Source organism: Heterodontus francisci, chromosome 27, assembly GCF_036365525.1.
Source record: "Heterodontus francisci isolate sHetFra1 chromosome 27, sHetFra1.hap1, whole genome shotgun sequence".
NCBI lineage: Eukaryota > Metazoa > Chordata > Chondrichthyes > Heterodontiformes > Heterodontidae > Heterodontus > Heterodontus francisci.
Genome location: NC_090397.1, coordinates 61,212,480 through 61,227,593, shown reverse-complemented (window position 1 = coordinate 61,227,593; position 15,114 = coordinate 61,212,480). Strand labels below are relative to the sequence as shown.

Here is a 15,114-nt window from a genome sequence, read left to right as displayed (position 1 = left end):
ACCATTCAATTTGGCCTGAATGCACGTTTGCTCAGGAATGCTTCAATAACTCCACTGAGTGTTCTTGCAATCCTTCCCTTTAATTCTGTATCTCTACTAGTGTCACCGTATTCACTGCGAGGGTATTTATGTTGCCAATTTGAAACGATTAATGTATATGTTTTCCAAAGTCGTTGCCAAGTTTGAAACTACTTGCTTATTCCAGCTACTGTTAAATCCCAACTAATAGGCAATGTTTTTCTAAGTGGGAGCAATAAGCATGGAGATATGAGCTTTTAGAAAGAACAATCTGGGAGAAAATTAACAGCCACTTGGATGAACATGGACTAATAAAGGAGAGCCAGCATGGATTTGTAAGGGCAGATCGTGTTTGACTCTTTACAGATGCTGGTGGATCAGCTGTTTATTCCCAACATTCTGTGTTTTTGTTCATGTTTAGGAAACTTTAGTGAATGATCTGTTGTCAAACTTAATTCACTGAATCATTATAGATAATTGGTTTAGCTATTGATATTTTGACAGTTGCAAGTGCTAATGATAAAATATAGTCAGAAATTATATTATTGTAAATTGTTCAGATGCAGAGGCCAGTTGTATAATTTGCCTGGTAAAAATATCACTTGCATTTATATTGCATCTTTTTACTTCCCTCAGAAATGTGGCAAATTGCTTCAAATGCAGCTACTGTTCTTAAGTTGGTAACTGCAGCAGCAAAGTCTCAAAAAGAGCCATGAGATGAAAGACCTGAGATGCACCCCTCCTGCCAAATAACCACTCTTGCCTCGCCAGGGCGCGACCACTTTCCCCGGCGAAGCAAATCAAACTTCTCTGCACTCCTGGCTCCATGTTCTCGGCTGGGCTGCAGTCCCAGCGGTGGTCAGTACTCCCGGTGGCGCTGCTGGGACTAAGAGCTGCCGGCCCGATGATTGGCCTGCAGCTCAACGAGGCAGCATTTTCTCCCTCAAGCGGGTGGAAGTCCCGCCTCGAACCAATTAAAGCCTGGGGACCCGTAAAATGCGGGTCGGATCCCCAGACTGGGCGGATGCAGGTTCACCACCGGCTTTTACGTCAGTGGCCCGCTCCCATCCGCCCAGCGTAAAATCCAGCCCTATGTATCTGGGTGAGGTTGTGTATATGTATCTGGGTGAGGTTGGGTGTATCTATTGGCTGAGTTAAGGTATATCTATTGGCTGAGATTGGGTATAGAAATTAGCAAAGGTTGGATATATCTATTGGTGAGGTTGGATATATACAAAATTATGAGGGACATTGATAGGTTAGATAGGAAGAAACTTTTTCCCTTAGCGGAGGGGTCAATAACCGGGGGCATAGATTTAAGGTAAGGGGCAGGAGATTTAGAGGGGATTTGAGGAAATATTTTTTCACCCAGAGGGTGGTTGGAATCTGGAATGCACTGCCTGAAGAGGTGGTAGAGGCAGGAACCCTCACAACATTTAAGAAGTATTTAGATGAACACTTGAAACGCCATAGCATACAAGGCTTTGGGCCAAATGCTGGAAAATGGGATTAGAATAGTTAGGTGCTTGATGGCTGGCATGAACACGATGGGCAGAAGGCCCTGTTTCTGTGCTGTATAACTCAATGACTCTATGTCTATTGATGAGGTTGGGTGTATGTATTGGCTGAGGTTTGGTATATGTATCTCTGTGATGTTGGATGTAAGTATTGGCTGAGGTTGGGTATATGTATCTGTGTGAGGTTGGGTGTATGTATTGGTTGTGTTTGGGCATAAGTATCTGTGTGAGGTTGGTGGCTGTATTGGCTGAGGTTGGGTGTATGTATTGGCTGAGGTTGGGTATATGTCTCTGTGTGAGGTTGGATATATGTATTGGCTGAGGTTGGGTATATGTATCTGTGTGAGGTTAGATGTATGTATTGGCTGAGGTTGGGTATATGTATTTGTGTGAGGTTGGATGTCTGTATTGGCTGAAGTTGGGTATATGTACCTGTGTGAGGTTGGGTATATGTATTGGCTGTGTTTGGGCATATGTATCTGTGTGAGGTTGGGTGTATGTATTGGCTGAGGTTAGATGTATGTATTGGCTGAGGTTGGGTATATGTATGTGTGTGAGGTTGGGTATCTGTGTGAGGTTGGATGTCTGTATTGGCTGAAGTTGGGTATATGTATTGGCTGTGTTTGGGCATATATGTATCTGTGAGGTTGGGTGTATGTATTGGCTGTGTTTGGGCATATGTATTTGTGTGAGGTTGGGTGTATGTATTGGCTGAGGTTAGATGTATGTATTGGCTGAAGTTGGGTATATGCATTGGCTGAGGTTGGGTATACGTATCTGTGTGAGGTTGGATGTCTGTATTGGCTGAAGTTGGGTATATGTATTGGCTGTGTTTGGGCATGTGTATCTGTGAGGTTGGGTATATGCATTCGCTGAGGTTGGGTATATGCATTCGCTGAGGTTGGGTATATGTATGTGTGTGAGGTTGGGTATCTGTGTGTGAGGTTGGGTATCTGTGTGAGGTTGGATGTCTGTATTGGCTGTGTTTGGCCATATGTATCTGTGAGGTTGGGTGAATGTATTGGCTGAGGTTGGGTATATGTATGTGTGTGAGTTTGGATGTCTGCATTGGCTGAGGTTGGGTATATGTCTGTGTGTGAGGTTGGGTGTATGTATTGGCTGAGGTTGGGTATATGTATGTGTGTGAGTTTGGATGTCTGCATTGGCTGAGGTTGGGTATATGTGTGTGTGTGAGTTTGGATGTCTGCATTGGCTGAGGTTGGGTATATGTCTGTGTGTGAGTTTGGATGTCTGCATTGGCTGAGGTTGGGTATACGTATCTGTGTGAGGTTGGATGTCTGTATTGGCTGAAGTTGGGTATATGTATTGGCTGTGTTTGGGCATGTGTATCTGTGAGGTTGGGTATATGCATTCGCTGAGGTTGGGTATATGCATTCGCTGAGGTTGGGTATATGTATGTGTGTGAGGTTGGGTATCTGTGTGTGAGGTTGGGTATCTGTGTGAGGTTGGATGTCTGTATTGGCTGTGTTTGGCCATATGTATCTGTGAGGTTGGGTGTATGTATTGGCTGAGGTTGGGTATATGTATGTGTGTGAGTTTGGATGTCTGCATTGGCTGAGGTTGGGTATATGTCTGTGTGTGAGGTTGGGTGTATGTATTGGCTGAGGTTGGGTATATGTATGTGTGTGAGTTTGGATGTCTGCATTGGCTGAGGTTGGGTATATGTGTGTGTGTGAGTTTGGATGTCTGCATTGGCTGAGGTTGGGTATATGTCTGTGTGTGAGTTTGGATGTCTGCATTGGCTGAGGTTGGGTATATGTCTGTGTGTGAGTTTGGATGTCTGCATTGGCTGAGGTTGGGTATATGTGTGTGTGTGAGTTTGGATGTCTGCATTGGCTGAGGTTGGGTATATGTGTGTGTGTGAGTTTGGATGTCTGCATTGGCTGAGGTTGGGTATATGTGTGTGTGTGTGAGTTTGGATGTCTGCATTGGCTGAGGTTGGGTATATGTGTGTGTGTGAGTTTGGATGGCTGCATTGGCTGAGGTTGGGTATATGTGTGTGTGTGAGTTTGGATGGCTGCATTGGCTGAGGTTGGGTATATGTGTGTGTGTGAGTTTGGATGTCTGCATTGGCTGAGGTTGGGTATATGTCTGTGTGTGAGTTTGGATGTCTGCATTGGCTGAGGTTGGGTATATGTCTGTGTGTGAGTTTGGATGTCTGCATTGGCTGAGGTTGGGTATATGTGTGTGTGTGAGTTTGGATGTCTGCATTGGCTGAGGTTGGGTATATGTGTGTGTGTGAGTTTGGATGTCTGCATTGGCTGAGGTTGGGTATATGTGTGTGTGTGAGTTTGGATGTCTGCATTGGCTGAGGTTGGGTATATGTGTGTGTGTGTGAGTTTGGATGTCTGCATTGGCTGAGGTTGGGTATATGTGTGTGTGTGAGTTTGGATGGCTGCATTGGCTGAGGTTGGGTATATGTGTGTGTGTGAGTTTGGATGGCTGCATTGGCTGAGGTTGGGTATATGTGTGTGTGTGCTGTCGGAGCGCCCCTCCCCCGAGTCACGTGGTCGGAGCCAGGGTTGCCGCCGCGCTGCTGCTGTAAGATGGCGGCTGTGTTGCCCGAGAACAGGGCGCTGACTTATTGCGTGTATAAATGGTCCAGCTACTCCTCTATTTACGTCCCAGAGTAAGTAATTGGTGTTGTTGTTTTATTTTTGCATTCCTTTGAGCTTCCCTTCTTTTCTGAACAGTAATCTTTTGTTGTTTGCTCGTCACCTCCACGGGGGCCCGGGTTGGGCTGGTGAAGCCTCGGGCTCGCGTAACGGCACAGGCGACTTTGGATTTCACCATCCCGGTACTGCAAGGGAGTTGGTGGTGGGGATGTAAAGGGTTCGGAGCGACATACGTTTATATATATATTTAATTTTGTAATTCGACATCCTAAAAGGTCTTTGGTTTTTACTAATTTACTTTGAGCATGAAGTTAGAAGTGTAGCCTGTGATGGGAGACGGCTGCTGTTTGTGTTTTGATTTGCAACCTGTATTTATGGTTTTTCCCCACCTTCAGAATTATTCCCTTAAGACTAGATTGTTGGGTTCCTGTTTGAAAAAGCTGTTTGAAGCTACTTGGTACTTTTTAAATAAAATCAAACTGCAGTATAACATAAAATATTACTGTGTACAGAGTCCAGTGTAAAGTGCTGTTTGGTGCTCTTACTGAATGTGGGCTGCAGTGACAAAGGTGTTTTTGGGGGATAAGTTCTGGAAAGCACTCCAATAACCATGTTGGGTACTCGGTTAAACACTTCAAGAATTGAAGGCTTTCAACGTAGCAGCAGTTTTGCTAGTCTCAGTTGCAGCAGGTACCTCTTAAGTTAGCTCTTGTCCTTTTTACCAGGTTTGTTGACAGCTTTGTGATTCCTCATTCAAGTAACTACATTATCAATTCTAAAGAAAAATTATTTTATCTCTCATCTTTCATGACCTCAAGACATCCCAGAGCACTTTACAGACAATAAAATAATGTTGAAGTGTAGTTGCTGTTGTAATGTAGGGCATGTGGCATCCAATTTGTGCATAGCAGGCTTCCACGAACACCAATGTGGTAATGATCAAATAATCTCTCTGTGATGTTGATTGAGGGATAAATTTTGGCCAGTGCAGCGAGGATATCTCCCCCACTCTTTGAAGTTGTGCCGTGAGATATTTTATGTCCACCTTAGAGAGCAGATGGGCCTTGGTTTAATGTCTCATCTGAAAGACGACACCTCCAACAGTGATGCTGAGGACGTCATGGATAGCACATTTAGAGAGGTGGTCACACCGCAGATAATGGCAGCACAGACAGAAAAGGGATGGGTGACCACCAATCAGAGTAGTAGACACAGGAGTCCCCTGTGGCCATCCCCCTCTCAAACAGGTATACCGCTTTGGATACAGTTTGGGGGATGACCTCCCAGGGGAAAGCAGAACAGCCTGGTCCGTGGCACCGAGAATGGCTCTGTTGCACAGCAGGGGAGAAAAAGGAGTGGAAGAGCTACAGTGATAGGGGATTCTATCGTATGGGGTACAGATAAGCGTTTCTGTGGCCGCAAACGTGACTCCAGGATGGTATGTTGCCTCCCTGGTGCTAGGGTCAAGGATATCACGGAGCGGCTGGAGGACATTTTGAAGGGGGAGGGTGAGCAGCCAGAGGTCGTGGTGCACATTGGTGCCAACGACATAGGTAGAAAAAGGGAATGAGGTCCTGCAACAAGAATTTAGGGAGCCAGGTAGCAGATTAAAAAGCAGGACCTCTAAGGTTGTAATCTCTGGATTACTCCTGATGCCCCATGCTAGTGAGTTTAGAAATAGGAGGATAGCGCAGATGAATGCGTGGCTGAGGAGATAGTGCAGGAGGGAGGGCTTTAGTTTCCTGGATCACTGGGTCTGTTTCTGGCAAAGGTGGGACTTGTACAAGTTGGACGGGTTGCACCTGAACCGGAATGGGTCAAGCATCCTTGCTGGGAGATTTGCTAGTTCTGTTGGTGGGGCGGTGGGTTTAAACTAATTTGGCAGGGGGATGGGATACAGAGCGGAGGTACAGTAGGGGGTAATATAGAACAGAAAGTGAGTCTGCCTGGAAGGCAGAGCAAATATAGACCTGGTAAGGCACAAGGGAAAAATGCAAGGTTGGATTGCATCTATTTCAATACAAGGATTCTTACTGGTAAGGCAGATGAATTGAGGGCGTTGATTAGCACATAGGATTGTGATATTATTGCTATCACAGAGACAGAGTTGAGGGAAGGGCAGGACTGGCAGCTCAATATTCCAGGGTATAGAATCTTCAGGCGTGACAGGGGAGGGGATAGAAGAGGAGGTGGCATTGCACTGTTGATCAAGGAGTCAATTACTGCAGTAAGGAGGGATGACATCTTAGGTTCCTCAACTGAGTCCATTTGAGTAGAACTTAAAAACAAAAAGGGGGCAATCACTTGGCTGGGTGTCTACTATAGGCCTCCAAACAGTCAGGAAGAGATAGAGGATCAGATATGTAGGCAAATCTCTGAGATTGGGATAGTCTTAGTGCAAAAGGCTTAAAAGGGGCAAAATTCTTAAAATGCATAGAGGAAAGCTTTTTGAGCCAGTATGTAGAAAGTCCTACAAGGCAGTACTGGACCTAATCCTAGGGAATGAAGCTGGTCAAGTGGTAGAAGTGTCAATGGGGGAGCATTTCAGGGATAGTGACCATAACTCTGTAAGATTTAAGGTAGCTATGGAAAAGGACAAAGATGGACCAGAAATAAAGGTACTGAATTGGGGGAAGGCCGATTTCAATATGATAAAACAGTATCTGGCCAAAGTGGACTGGGAGCAGCTACTTATAGGAAAGTCTACATCACATCAGTGGGAGTCCTTCAAAGAGGAAATAGTGAGTCCAGAGCCAACGTGTACCTGTTAAGGTGAAGGGTAGGACTAACAGGCCCAGAGAACCCTGGATGTCAAGGGATATAGAGCATTGGATCAGGGAAAAGAAAAAGGAGGCTTACGGCAGATCCCAAGCGCTGAAAACAGCGGAGGCACTAGAGGAGTATAGAAAGTGTAGGGTGGATCGGTGCTGGTACCCTTGCTGTTTGTAGTGTACATTAATGATTTAGACGTGAATATAGGAGGTATGATCAGTAAGTTCGCAGATGACACAAAAATTGGTGGTGTTGTGAATAGTGAGGAGGAAATCCTTAGATTACAGGGAGATATAGATGGGCTGGTAAGATGGGCGCAGCAGTGGCAAATGGAATTTAATCTTGAAAAGTGTGAGGTAATGCATTTTGGGAGGACTAACAAGGCAAGGGAATACACAATGAATGGTAGGACCTAGGAAGTACTGAGGATCAGAAGGACCTTGGTGTACTTGTCCATAGATCACTGAATGCAGCGGCACAGGTAGATAAGGTGGTTAGGAAGGCATATGGGATACTTGCCTTTATTAGCCAAGGCATGGGATATAAGAGCAGGGAGGTTATGATGGAGCTATATAAAACGCTAGTTAGGCCACAGCTGGAGTACTGTGTACAGTTCTGGTCACCACACTATAGGAAGGATGTGATTGCACCTGGAGAGGGTGCAGAGGAGATTCACCAGGATGTTGCCTGGGCTGGAGCATTTCAGCTATGAAGAGAGACTGAAAAGCTAGGGTTATTTTCCTTGGAGCGGAGAAGGCTGAGGGGGGACATGATTGAGGTGTACAAGATTATGAGGGGCATTGATAGGTTAGATAGGAGGAAACTTTTTCCCTTAGCAGAGGGGTCAAGAACCAGAGGGCATAGATTTCGGGTAAAGGGAGGTTTAGGGGAGATTTGAGGAAATATCTTTTCACCCAGAGGGTGGTTGGAATCTGGAATGTGCTGCCTGAAGAGGTGGTGGAGGCAGTAACCCTCACAACATTTAAGAGGTATTTAGATAACCACTTGAAACGCCATAGCGTACAGGGCTATGGGCCAAGTGCAGGAATATGGGATTAGAATAGTTGGGTGTTGGGTGGCCGGCATGGACACGATGGGCCGAAGGGCCTGTTTCTGTCCTGTATAACTCTATGACTAACAGTGCAGCACTAAAACCTAATCTGACGCTTGAGTCTCTGGTGTGGGACTTGAACCCACAATCTTCTAACTCAGACGAGAGTACTATGAACTGAGCTGTCATTGACAAAATTCAGAAGATAACCGTTCAATAATGGTGCTATTCTTGAAAGTAGGTACTGCAAGTATGTTATTGGTTGTTTGTTTTGCATCTGCACCAAACAGTTTCTGAAGGGAAAAAGTATTGCTGTTGGTTTCTTTGATTTGATGAGGGGCATTCTACAATTCTACCCTTTTGGATGATTATGCATATTTCCAATGTTTTGTTCGAACATTTTTGTCATTTTATGGTAGCACTGAACTGGTTTTGAAATTTATGCAGCTGTCATAGAAAGCAATAGATTACATACTTGTACCTGCGGCCTAGTTGGAATCATTCCACGCCTACCATCAAATATTTGTGAGTAATAAAAGAAAGAGCTTGGATTTATATTGGGTCTTATTCACATCTCAAAATGTCCCAAAGTTCTTCATGCCCGATGAAGTTGCGGAGCAATCACTGTTAAAAGTGGTAGTTATTTTGCACAGAGCAACATCTGACAGACAACAGTCTGTCGACGACTTCACTGTAGGTTGAGAGAAGATGGTCACAGTTACGGTGTTTCGGAGATCCCCTGGCATGCTGTCCTTACAGATGAGGGAGCTGAGATCATCTGTTTGTGTCAAGAGTGTCTCTCCACCGTATTTTTGAATTTCGGCGGGAATCTTGTCTACGCTGACAACCTTATTTTTTAGCTGTTGGATGGCCTCGTGTCGGGCTGGGGTTGTGCTGAGGTCGTGACCGGTAGCATGCTGTGGAATGTGATCAATGGCGCTCACATCAAGGACTGAGTCGCAATTGAGGAGATCTTGGAAGTGCTGCTTCCAATGAGCACTGACTGCCTCTGTCCTTGACTAGCGCCGGTCCATTCTTTGGTCTCAGTGGGGTAGGTCCTGTGGTCCTTGGGCCGTAAATGGTCTTGACTGCGCTCAAGAATCCACGTATGTCGTGGCTGTCAGTGAGTTTCTATACTTCCTGCGCTCTTTCAGCCCACCAGCTGTTCTTTAGGTCACCAGTTTTTTGTTGAACCTTGGCCTTCAATTGTCTGTCACCTGCTTTCTTCCCCTCAGATTTTGGTGTTACTTACAGTTCAAGAACGCCTTGCGCTTGTGATTTAGTAGCTCCTGGATCTCCTGGTTGTTCTCATCAAACCAGTCTTGATGTTTCCGGGTCGAGAAACCAAGAGTATCTTCGCAAGTGCTGATTATGGTAGCTTTGAGGGCAGACGAGGCATTGTGAACATTCTGTGGCTCCTACTCGTTGAGCGTTGCCAAGTTGCTTCTAAGACACTGCCTGAGTAGGTATGTCTTCGCAGAGTCCTTGATACCATCGACATTGATTTTCCTGCAGCAGTGCTACTGCTGCCATTTTTGGACTAGATTTATGGAGATAGTAGCTCGGATTAGGCGATGGTCAGTCCAGTCATCGGCTCCTATCATGGCACGGGTGATGATATAGTCAAGCAACCACTAATGCTTGGAGTGAAGATGCTGCCATGAGGTCTTGTTTTTGTCTCTCTGATGAAATAGGGTGTTCGTTTTGATCAGGCCATGTTCAAGGCATTTCGTCAGAAGAAGGACTCTGTTGGAGTTGGCCCTTCCAACACCTTCCTTGCCAATCACACCTTTTCCAAAGATTTGCGTCCCTCCCAACTCTGACATTGAAGTCTCCGAGGAGGATCAGCTTGTCTTCCTTGAGAACACGTGACAGCAGGCCATCAAGGTGACAAGACTGACTGTGGTAACTACAGAGGGGTATCCCTGCTGTCTGCAAAAGGGAAGGTCGTTTCAAGAGTGATTCTGAACCGTCGCCTCCCTGTGGCTGAAGAGCTTCTACTGGAATCACAATGTGGATTCTGTCCATCAAGAGGCACAGTGGACACGATCTTCACAGCAAGACAACTCCAAGAAAATGTAGGGAGCAACAGCAACCTTTATACACGGCCTCCTTTGACCTCATAAAGGCCTTTGACTCTATCAACTGGGAGGGATTACAGAACATCCTCAAATTTGGCTGCCCAGAGAAATTCGTCACCATCCTCCGCCTGCTGCACGATGACATGCAAGCTGTAATCCTTGCCAACAGATCTGCCACTGACCCAATCCGAGTGCAAACTGGGGTCAAGCAAGGCTATGTCATCGCACCAATGCTCTTTTCCATCTCCCTTCCCGCAACACTCCACCTCATCATCTTGAAGCTTCCTGCCGGAGTTGATCTACTCTACAGGACGAGCAGCAAACTATTTAACCTATGTCGCTTCCAGTCCAGAACCAAGGCCATTCCAACCTCTGTCATTGGGCTGCAGTATGCTGAACTAAGCTTGCGTATGTGCACACTCCGGCCGAGCTTCAAACCCTCGTCGATGCATTCATGGAGGCTTATGAAAGAAAGGGCCTTAAGCTAAACATCTGGAAGACAAAGGTCCTCTACTAGCCTGCTCACGCAGCGCAACACTACCCTGACTATCAAGACCCATGGCGAACCACTGAACAATGTGGATCACTTCTCATAGATTGGGAGCCTCCTCTCAGCAAGGGCAGACATCGACTTTGAAACTCCACGTCGCCTACAGTGTGCCTGCGCAACCTTCGGTCGTCTGAGGAAAGGAGTGTTACATGACAAAGACCTCAAACCTGGCACCAAGCTCATGGTCTAAAGGGTTGCAGTGTTACCTGCCCTCCTGTATGTGTTGGAAACATGTATCTCAGTAGATATCTCAGTAGATATCTCAAAGCCCTGGAGAGATATCATCAGTACTGTCTCTGCAAGATCCTGCAAATTCAGATGCCGCAGGCCAACATTCTCAGTATCGAGACACTGGCCACGGCTAGTCAGTTAAGCTGGGTGAGCCACATCGTCCGCATACCTGATAGAAAATTCGCAAAACTAGCTTTCTACTCTGAGCTCTGTCACGGCAAATGTTGCCAGGAGGGCGGAGGAAATGCTACAAGGATGTCCTTAAAGCCTCCCTGAAAAAATTTGTCATCTCCACTAATTCGTGGGAATTCTTGCCCGAGACCGCCCAAAATGGAGAAGAAGCATCCGTTCAAACAACGTCAACATGCCAAGGCAGCAACCAAGTGCAAATAGTGGAAGGAGCGTTCGGAATTTTGAGCATCCTATTCACTTGCCTCACCAAACACCATCTGCCCCATCTGTGCCAGAATGTGTGGATCCAGAATTGGCCTATTCTGTCACCTAAGGACTCACAACCCTGGGATGGCAGAAAGTCATTCTCATTCCCGAGGGACTGCCGAAGAATCAATTGGAGGTTGAGAGAAGTTGCTTTAGTGTTGGTTCAAATAATGACATGGGGTTTTCACTGCTACACTATCACCGAAGTTACCAGATGTTTACATAAATGCTTTGTGTTGAAAGTAACCATTCCCATTAATATCTGCCCCAGATAAGTGGCATTCATTGGAAGGAATTAAATATATTATAGAAACATATTTTTCCAAACGTTGTGGAATGATGTGATTTGGTATTTGATTTCTAACTGTCAAAAGTCATTGCGTGGTGCCCCCTGCTCAAAATCAAGAGACTATTTACCAATTACGTCTGCACTGCACTACAAAAAAGGCAGCAAACAAATGCAGAGTGGTGTGTTCAGCACTGATCCCTTTTTTAAAAAAATGAATTGAGTTGCAATCGTTTCTGTAATTTTTAACAGCCATCAAGAAAATATCTCACATGAAATGTTTTTAAGTATTGCACAAATGAAGAATTGTGTGTGCACATGAGCATTTTTATTAGAGAATCCAAGATGATGTGATAAGACCCAGAGAACAGATTACCACCAAGGATGCAGAGAGTAAAACATGAGACCGAATGAAGTGGGCATTGATCACATTTTCAAATCCTGAAGTTTGTTGGAGGGAGGGAGGGAAGATTTCAGGAGATGTGAAAGCATTGAAGAATGCAGAAAAGATTCACGAGAATGGTTCCAGGGATGAAGAGCTTCAGTTATGAAGATAGATTGGAGAAGTTGGGACTGATCTCCTTCCAGAAAAGAAGGCTGAGAGGAGATTTGATTGTGGTATTCAAAATCATGAGGTGTCTGGACAGAGTAGATAGGGAGAAATTGTTCCCACTTGTGAAAGGATCGAGAAGGAGAGGGCACCGATTTAAAGTAGTTGGCAAAAGGAGCAAAAGCAATATAAGGAATTTTTTTTCAAGCAGTGAATGGTTAAGGTCTGTAATGCAATGCCTGAGAGTGTGGTGGAGGCAAATTCAATTGAGTCATTCAGAAGGGAATTAGACTATTATCTAAAAAAGAATGTGCAGGGTTTTGGGGAGAAGGCAGGAGAATGGCACTAGGTAAATTGCTAATTTGGAGAGTGGTGCAGACATGATGGGTCGAATGGCAGCTTCCTGTGCTGTCATGATGAAGATTCCACAGTTCTAAGATTCTGGAAAAGAATGAGTAGGAGACTGCATTGAATCCAGATTTCAAAGCTGTTGCCATGAGGAAGAACACTTAGAACACTTAATTAGGGTGACTTGAAGCCCCTTGTCACCAATGAATTTTTTTTTTGAAGTGACAGCTTGTGTGTAGCAAGGTCTCAAAGACTAAATAAGATAAATAACCAAGAAGGATACTAGGAGAGATCCTTGCTCCCCTTCAAGTAATACCATGTGCAGTTTTGCACTGAACTGAATCAGTAAGACAGGGGCCTCTGTTTGTTTAATATGTTAACTGATAATGCAGCTTTCCCTCAATACTGCTTTGAAAGGTCACCCTAGGTTTTGTGCTTGGGTTTTGGCCTGAGGCTTGAACTCTCAACTTTTTGATTCTGCTGGTAGTTCCACCTGTTGACAGTAAGGCTGGGCAACATATTTGAAGGTTAGATGGAATAAGGGAAGTGTCTGGAAGCTGGAATATCATTGATCATAATACTGCTGATGAAATGGAGAAAAATGAGAAGTTCTGAAGGAGCAACTGTCTATTGAATGCTGACCTTTTGCTTGCCTCTGCTTATAGTTGGGCATAGTGCTAATGGTGCATCTTCAGTCAAATCGTGGAGGCTTGAATAGTCCTGCTGTATGATACCTTCCATGTGAGAGGAGAGGACGAGTAATCCTGCCAACTGATGTAGATGTCTGCGAATGGAGTGGTGATCAAGTAGTCTTGGTTGATTATGCCTTTTTTTATTTTTCATCATGAAACTATGTACTAATACAAAGGCAAAATACTGCGGATGCTGGAAATCTGAAATATTAACAGGAAATACATCAGGCAGCATCTGTGGAGAAAGAAACAGTTAACGTTTCAGATCAGTGACCTTTCATCAGAACTGGGAAATGTTACAGATGTAGCAGGTTTTAAGCAAATGCAGAGACAGTGGACCGGGCTGGGGTGGGTGGGGGGGGTGGGTGCGTCGGGAGGAGAGGAAAGAACATGAGGGAAGATCTGCAATAAGGCGGAAGGCAAGATTGATTTAAACAAAAGGGATGGTGGTGAAAATTTAGATAGTGCCTTTAACATTGCAAAACATCTCAAGACAGATCACAGCAGCATAATGAGCCTAACATTTTCCCAACAAGGTAGTTGGTCCTTTTTATTAAGTTTTCACTTGGAGCATGTCTTATGACCTAACCAAATGGAATGCCAAATTCTTTCAATCTGTATTTTCTCAGAGGTTGCATGTAGTAATCGTTAACTCTTCTAGTGCTGTACTGCAAACTGGCGATACTACACCGATGAGAGCTTGGCCTAAGGCAAATGAATCAGAATGGGTAAGTTGTCATGAGCTGTGAGTGCACCATTCAGTACTGTATCTTTGTTTCCTACTGCACATTCTTCAGCTGTGATAGGCTTATAGGAATACTGAGAGTGCTATATAGGGGTTCAAAATGGGATGTGTTTCTGTATTAAGTTAATGTAGTGTAATGGAATTGTCTGTGGAAAGACCTTTTCTTTCCCAGGTTAAAGTAACTTTTATATTGTACAATGCACAAATGTGAAACTAAGTGCACATAGCTTATCAATTTCTTGAGGCTCAAGAATTATTTTTAATCCTCTCCTCCGGTTGAAGTCATTGACATTGCCGCTTGTAATTAACTCGAGTTTGAAATATAATTAAACACTTAAAATATTGGTTGAATTTGAGATTACCTTTTAGTTATCGTGGCAGATACACAGGAAAGTGTTCAGATTTGTTTCTTAGCATTTCATGTATGTGGATAATGAGGAAGACTGAGAGGTTCTTGATCTGGGATATGCTTCCTCTGTGTTAAATTTGAATTGAGTTTCTGAGGTGAAAGAACTTTATATTAACCTGCTACACTACCAAGGCTTTCAGTCACGCCACCATAGGTTCTTTTTATTTAAATCTGTAGGATGCTGATTCAGTGCTCAAAATCTAGTATGTAAAAGTCTTCATAATTTCGTTAATTATTTTTTGTGCTGGTTATTGAGGTTGGCGTGACTGACTCCACCATCCCCCTTATTACTGTCAGCTTGCATGATAGCCAGTTTCTTTTACCTAGGGTTGTTGAATATACATTACAACGCATGGTTCTGGATGAGGCAGCCTGTTCGACCTATCTTAGTTCATATGTTTAAAGTGCTGTTGCAGTTTTCTGAGTTTCAGCATCCAATTGTTCTTTTAGGGTACCAGATTTTTGAAAAGATTTTGCGACTCTTCCTGGAGTACATTCCATTGCTTGACCACTCTGAAGAAAAATTTCCCGATATCAGTCCAATTTTGTCTTTTAGTTTGAATCTGTCCCTTGGTTTTACTCTTGCAATTCAGATTAAATAATGATTGGGATTTATCTTTATATTCTTTCTCCATGTTCAGTACATTATATTTCTTTGCATTAAACATCTTCCAATGCTTCACCCATTTAACATTTTATCAAACTTGATCTGCAATTTCTGAGTTGCTTTCTGATTTTGCTTCTAGCTTGGTATCATAAGTAGATTTGACCAATTAGCATTGAGTATCTG

The 15,114-nt window shown here is 44.3% G+C and overlaps 1 protein-coding gene across 3 annotated transcripts in view; it reads left to right on the top strand.

Annotated features, from left to right (window-relative positions):
* The first annotated feature begins 4,077 nt into the window (after positions 1-4,077).
* mkln1 (muskelin 1, intracellular mediator containing kelch motifs) overlaps positions 4,078-15,114 on the top strand; it is a 168,021-nt gene continuing 156,984 nt past the window's right edge. For all 3 annotated transcript variants that reach the window (XM_068059463.1, XM_068059462.1, XM_068059460.1), the window contains exon 1: positions 4,078-4,185. In XM_068059463.1, the coding sequence (XP_067915564.1) occupies positions 4,153-4,185 (33 nt within the window). In that variant the 5' untranslated portion in view covers positions 4,078-4,152. The remainder of the gene's footprint in view (positions 4,186-15,114) is intronic.